This window comes from Telopea speciosissima, chromosome 3, assembly GCF_018873765.1.
Source record: "Telopea speciosissima isolate NSW1024214 ecotype Mountain lineage chromosome 3, Tspe_v1, whole genome shotgun sequence".
Lineage (NCBI taxonomy): Eukaryota > Viridiplantae > Streptophyta > Magnoliopsida > Proteales > Proteaceae > Telopea > Telopea speciosissima.
This window is the reverse complement of record NC_057918.1, coordinates 4962583-4969619: the sequence shown is the minus strand read 5'-3', so window position 1 is coordinate 4969619 and position 7037 is coordinate 4962583. Positions and strand designations below refer to the sequence as shown.

General features: G+C 40.3%; 1 protein-coding gene across 3 annotated transcripts; it reads left to right on the top strand.

The window, feature by feature from the left end:
* The first annotated feature begins 994 nt into the window (after window positions 1–994).
* Window positions 995–6830, top strand: LOC122654296 (MA3 DOMAIN-CONTAINING TRANSLATION REGULATORY FACTOR 1-like). 3 transcript variants are annotated; one of them, XM_043848323.1, is made up of 4 exons: window positions 995–1261; window positions 1532–1743; window positions 4510–4604; window positions 4796–6830. In XM_043848323.1, exons 2-4 carry the CDS (start codon window positions 1533–1535, stop codon window positions 6641–6643), a joined length of 2154 nt encoding a protein of 717 aa, XP_043704258.1. In that variant the 5' UTR covers window positions 995–1261; window position 1532; the 3' UTR covers window positions 6644–6830. The 3 variants fall into 3 exon arrangements, with proteins under 3 accessions (XP_043704258.1, XP_043704260.1, XP_043704259.1); XM_043848325.1 differs by lacking the exon at window positions 995–1261 and having other exon boundaries at window positions 1533–1743; window positions 4820–6830; XM_043848324.1 differs by lacking the exon at window positions 995–1261 and having other exon boundaries at window positions 1533–1743; window positions 4817–6830.
* Window positions 6831–7037: the final 207 nt, after the last annotated feature.

The window sequence follows — 7037 nt, the reverse complement described above, 5'->3', positions numbered from 1 at the left end:
AATAAACGGTTTGATTTTGGATTCACCTAAAAAAGTTGCACTGAACCGAATCGATTACACCGTAATCGAACCAATTAACACCCTTAATCTATGGGGTTAAAAAAAAAGTTTAGGTTTAGTTAGAAGCCATACTTTTGTTTTTACACAATTAGAGTGCCTAAAAGAAAATGTTAGCTTATTGAAATGTGGTTAAAAAAAGGAGAAAGTTATCCTTTACCCCATGGTGAAGATTCATCATATCGTTCTTGGGTTCATAAACTACTACAGGGTTTTAGTATGTTTTCCAAAATACCCTTTCAATACTGTTGCTGCAGGTGAAACCCTTAATTGAAGAAAACTTGATCCCAAAAAAATAAAAAATTGCTTTCTAAGTATTTTTGAAGGAAAGGTGCCCACGCTGCCACACGCCCATTCTAATCAACAGGCTAGATGGGGAAAAAAGGAACCTCACTAAACATATAAATGAGAATTATTTTCTCAATCCGTGTGCTATAAATGGATTGTCTTAATCGGATATTATATCAGTATACCCGCATCCCGTATAAATGGGCTGGGTTCGAATATGGTTCCGGATTCCGGTGTATCCGTTATTACATTTTGGGACTTTTGCCCGATTTCTTTATGTTTTTTTTATCATGCCCGATTTCTTATGTTAGAAGAGATATGGGGTTTACTGCAAATTGGCCATAGACCAAAGGGGTATTTAGTAATTAAAATTTTTTGTTTCAAGGATAGAGCCGAAACCCTAACTCTAAAGATTTTCTTCGAATCGAAGGTGGCTTAAAGCCAAGCGCCACGTGGAGGCTTTAAGAGATATACTCAAAACTTCCTAGGCTTGCTGACGTGTAAATCGTAGCTGAAGCCTCATATAAAAGCTCTCCCCCATGGACACGACCGAGCCTGAGCCGCCTCCCTCTTCGTTCTTTCTCCCCATTGCCCATTTTTTCTGTCACTCAGGTCTCTCTTTTCATTTTCTCTTTTATTAGTAATATAGAGAAGAACGAGCTTGGGAGAGAGGGAGATAAACAGTTCTTGATCTCTCCCTCGCGACTTCGTGAGGTTCTATTTCTAGGGTTTTCTGCATGTTTACTACCTTGTTTCTTGGTGTTGTTGGCTCTTGATTCCAAGATCCGACTGCTTTCACTGTCTTGGCTCGAGATCCGGGCCAAGTACAGAAGTACTTAGTGGAGCAAGATCTCTGCAATTTCAATCACAGATTAACGATCGGAGTAGTTGGTTTTCTCCAGTTGAAGTGCCGCGGTTCTGTTACTTGTGTTTTCTTTTTATGCTGATATACACTTGCGAGGTAAAGTTCATTGGCGCTACTAATTGATCAGATCATCATCAGTTATTAGTAATAGCATCAAGCCGTCAATTTATCGTTGACTGTGTTTCTAGTTGGTTATTATCGTTTTTTGTATAGTTTTTTCTCTCTTTCTTTACGATATAAAACATTCTGTGGGGTGAAAAACTGGCGGAATTTTTTGAGTGATGATGATGATATTCTTGTCATGTTGACTTTTTGATAGTAAATGGCTTCGAACGAGGGGTTTCTGACCGAGGAGCAGAGGGAAAGTTTGAAGAATGCAGAGTCTCTATCTTCTTCGCCAAAATCCCCCAGTTCCCTGCTTAATGAGCACCATATTAAAGTTTCTACTGTGGGGAAGGTCCCCCCCACTTTTGGGTTTGGGGGGAGGCATATCCGTCGGTCACACTCTGGGAAGCTCGTTCGTGTGAAGAAGGGTTAGTAATGAACATCTCAGCATTTGTAGCTTGTTATCATTTTGTTACTATGGTTGGTTGAAATTTTATGCCTTGCCTCTGAAACTGGTAGTTCCATTTACTTCAGTCTAATTTTGTTTCGGGCGGCCATGTTGCATATTAGTCGCAGCACCTTGATGTTATTGATTCTGTCTTCTGTTTCACACGAGAGAGAGAGAGAGAGAGAGAGAGAGAGAGAGAGAAGAAACGATCAAGTTAAAATTGTGGAGTCACATTATTTGCATCTTGGAGGTTATGAGATACAACAACAACATCCAAGCCTTATATCCCAAACTTAATGGGGTTGGCTACATGGATCCAATAGGAGACAAATGATTAAAACCAACGAAGTAAAAAGGGGGAGGGGGAAACAATATGGATACAACTACATGGGTGTTGATAGATAAAATTAAAGAAGTAAAAAGGGGGGGGGGGGGGCATACCACATTGACACAAACTCTAGGGCGACGACCGTTCTTAGCTACGTATCGTGCTTGAAGGTTATGAGATAGTCAATAAGATTTGCAGGGAAGAAGAAAGGATAAAGAAGAGAAAAAATAAGGGAGAGAAGCAGATCAATGGAAGAGAGATAAAAAAGAAAGAACGGAGAGAAATCAGGGTAGCAGCAAGATGCCATAGGGGTGGGAAAATTTATTAGGGTAGTACTAGTGCCACATGAATGCGAACTCTTGGCCTGAATAATGTTTGAAAAGGGCTACCTCCTCAACCTATTGTTGGATGAGCGGCCTCCTCACCCATCTTTCCTAGTTTGCTTCATTGAGTTTCAAAATGAAATCTCTCTCCCCATTAACAACACGTAATCAATTAGAGAACAAAAAAGGGAGACCGCTGGGGAGTAGGAGAGAGATCACTCTCAATTTTTGTGCTTAAAAAAATAGTTTCCAATCAATGCTATCAAGCATGGAGCTACATGAACTTTAACTTCTTAAATTGAAGACTTAAATAAGACTTCTAAAATGGTAAAACACTTCCTAATCTGAACCTGAAACCAGAACTAGGCCCCAAAACTTAAGACAGCTAACTGTTAAAATAAACAAAAATAAAATTGCATAAAGATTCCAACAGAAATAAAGAATTACTTAGAACCCCCAACTAATTACAAGTAATCCTCCCAACTTATAATATATTTGCTAATTACCACTGAGGGGTTTAGGACTTGACTGATGGGCTGGAATGCTTGGGTTTTGGCTTCCAAAGCCTATCATTTCGATGCAGCCAATCCAATGCTACTGCATTTGCATCAAAGAGCCTCAATTCTTTAGTCATCAGCAATTATCACGGATGTAGGGAGATCTTTACAATGATGAATTTAACTCTCCCATTTGGGGAGAGAGAGAGTGAGAGAGCACAACAATATTCCAGGCTTCAAACAATGGTCCAGATTTTGATTATGGTATTCTGTAGTCTGTTGATCTCTAATATGATAAATTTATCATTCATGGATTTTCTGTGAATTTGAATAGAGGTTTTGAAGATAATTTGCACTTCTAAATTGCGGTGATATGTATCAAGTTGAGGTGGAGAATTTCTTGGAATAATGTGACTTATGTTTCTTTTACTGGGACTTTCTAATTTTTGGTGGTCCAAAATTTTCAGAAAACAAGATAATACTACTATAATTCATAGCCACAGAATTTGACATATAATGGATTTAGTGCTTCATCATGGTTGTTGGGATTTAAGAATTCAGATTTAGTGTCTCACAGCATTATCTTCCTGCTGTTAGTGTTACTTACTGTGACTGTCTTGGTGATCTGTGTCTGCTGCACTCTTTTATGGATATGTATATTATCCAAGAAATTGTGTACAGAGGAACCTATATTAAATGAATGTGACAATCCACATAGAGTTTCAATCAATGAAATTACAATTTGTTGTTGCTGATCCAAAAAGAAAGCCGGAAAAAAGAAGTGTAGATTGCTGCATGGATTTTACTAGTGCTGAATGGCTGATGAGAACTACAGTATAGAGTTTCAATCGATGAAGTCACAATCTTTTTTTTTTTTTGGGGGGGGGGGGAGATTTTGACCTTTTTGATTTGTGATCCAAGCAATAAAGTTTGCTCTTTTATTTTCTAAAGTCCTGTTCATGGCTTATCCGACTGTAAAAGTAGTTAATGCAGCAGGTTTAAGCCAGCCCATAATATGTTGCAGATGCGTGACTATTTTGTTGTTTGTCAGTCTATTCTACTACGAACACTGTATCGCCAATTTTATGCTTCTGCATTGTTGGAGAAAAAATTCCAATGTCATGTGGCATCTATGGTAGCTTCTAGCTGGTGAATAGAAGTGTTTGAATTCCCAAATCCATTGGTTACTTGATTGGGACAGTTGTGGTTTAAGTTTTCTAATGTTTACTGGTTCTCAATGTATTTATGCTTCACTTCATTTTCTATACTTAGCCTTCTACCCTCCAGGGAGGAGTGATGACTATCCAGGGTATAGGGTGTTTGTTTGACCTTTTGGCGGATTCTATAGCTTCCAGATCCTTGACGGAGTAACTTGTACCTGTAAGCTTAATTTAGAACCTCCATATGCTTAAGAATGTAAGAATAAAAAGTAGTCCAATGTGTGCTATGGGCGATTCATATTTCTTCGTTCAGTGTTGCTCAAAAGATGAAGAACTGCTTTTCTTCTAATTTTCTTGGCATGTTACTAACATTGTGTCTGCAGTTTCTGATTAGTCTATATTGATAAGCTGTTGTTTCCACTGATTTAATGATGATAGATGGTGCTGGTGGGAAAGGAACATGGGGTAAACTACTTGATACCGATGGTGGTTCCTGTGTAGATCGGAAGGATCCTAACTATGACAGTGGAGAGGTTGGTCCTTCTCTTCGTTTTCTGCTTTTCCACCTTTTTTTAATTAATATTTTGCTTTTCCACCATGCTTTGCATATGTCTGTTATTGTTCTTTAGGTTCACTACTTGCACATGTACTTGTTGCATCTCATTTCTGCAGTTGGAGTATGTGTTAACTCGGATCCTTATGTATCCAAGAAATATTCTCCTAATCTCTTTTGCCTAATCTCCACCAGGAACCATATCAGCTTGTAGGTTCTACTATCTCTGATCCCCTTGATGAATACAAGAAAGCAGTGGTTACTATCATAGAGGAATATTTCAGCACAGGAGATGTGGAATTAGCAGCATCTGAGCTCAGAGAACTAGGCTCAAGTGAATATCATCCCTATTTTGTTAAGAGACTCATTTCGATGGCCATGGATAGGCATGATAAGGAGAAGGAGATGGCTTCAGTTTTACTCTCAGCTCTCTATGCTGATGTAATCAGCTCAGCCGAGATCAGCCAAGGATTTCTCTTGCTTCTGGAGTCTGCTGATGATTTGGCACTTGACATACTTGATGCTGTCGATGTTTTGGCTCTGTTCCTTGCACGTGCTGTAGTTGATGACATACTTCCTCCAGCTTTCATTACCAGGGCAAAGAAAACACTTCCAGAGTCTTCTAAAGGACATCAGATTTTACTAACTGCTGAGAAGAGCTATCTTTCAGCTCCCCATCATGCTGAACTTGTGGAGCGGCGATGGGGTGGCAGCACGCACATCACTGTTGAGGAAGTTAAGAAAAAGATTTCAGATTTGTTGAGGGAATACATTGAGAATGGAGATACAGTGGAGGCATGTAGATGTACAAGGGAATTAGGGGTCTCATTCTTTCATCATGAGGTAGTAAAGAGGGCTCTAATCCTTGCCATGGAGATCCGAACAGCCGAACCACTCATATTTAAGCTGTTGAAAGAAGCGGCTGAAGAAGGCCTTATAAGTTCTAGCCAAATGACAAAGGGATTTGGTCGGCTTGCCGAGAGCCTGGATGACCTCTCTCTTGATATTCCTTCTGCAAAAACATTGTTCCAGTCACTAGTCCCAAAAGCCATCTCTGAGGGTTGGTTGGATGCTTCATTTTGCAAACCATCAGCTGATAATGGGGAGTTGGGAGAAAATGATGATGAAAGAATTATTCGATTCAAGGAAGAGGCAGTGACAATCATCCATGAATATTTTCTTTCTGATGATATACCAGAACTTATCAGAAGCCTTGAAGATCTCTCAGCTCCTGTGTTCAACCCAGTTTTCCTCAAGAAGCTGATTACCCTTGCCATGGACAGGAAGAACAGAGAGAAGGAAATGGCATCTGTTCTGCTATCAGCACTTCATTCTGAGATCTTCTCTACTCAAGACATAGTTAATGGGTTTGTCATGCTTCTGGAAACTGCAGAGGATACTGCGTTGGACATATTAGATGCCTCAAATGAGCTTGCATACTTCCTGGCTAGGGCAGTTGTTGATGATGTCCTTGCTCCACTGAACTTGGATGAGATAAGCAGTAAGCTGCCACAGAATTGCAGTGGGAGTGAGACTGTCCACATGGCCCGTTCGCTTCTTGGTGCTCGTCATGCAGGTGAGAGGATCCTGAGGTGCTGGGGAGGTGGCACTGGTTGGGCTGTGGAGGATGCCAAGGACAAGATTACAAAGCTCCTGGAGGAGTATGAAAGTGGGGGTGTTGTGGCCGAAGCTTGCCAGTGCATCAGGGACCTTGGAATGCCATTCTTTAATCATGAGGTGGTGAAGAAGGCATTGGTTATGGCTATGGAAAAGAAAAATGATAGGATGTTGGATTTGCTGCAGGAGTGCTTCGGAGAAGGGCTGATCACCATCAACCAGATGACCAAAGGCTTTGCCAGGATTAGGGATGGGCTTGATGATCTCGCTCTTGACATTCCAAATGCAGAGGAGAAGTTCAAGTTCTATATGGAGCATGCGAAGAGTAATGGGTGGCTTCTTCCATCTTTTGCATCATCTGGCCCAGATGATGCAACACCATCCTTGGCTGTCATTGCTTGATGGGCCAACTGGTGACCCCTTTGGTTTTACCCCATATGTACTGTATTTCTGTTTGTACTCACAGGTGAAAAATTGGGGGGATGTGAACGGTGGGTTTCTTCAGATAGTGTATTTTGTGGTTGCCTGATGGAGAGGTTTTTTGAATTGTTTGCAGTTCATGTATAGAGAAGTTGATCTTTGAATTCCATCTATGCAGGTTTCCATTTGCTTAGAAAAGCATCTGGTTTGGTAGAGGCGAAGGATTTCGACATTAATCTCTGCATCTGGAAAGGGTCTTTGTTGTACACTGCCTATAGGATTTGTTTTTAACCCCTTTAAAGTAGAGCACAGGTAGTCCGCTTAGAATGAGTTTTTACTATTGTTTGAAGCATGTAGTGTTGATGCTATTACCAAA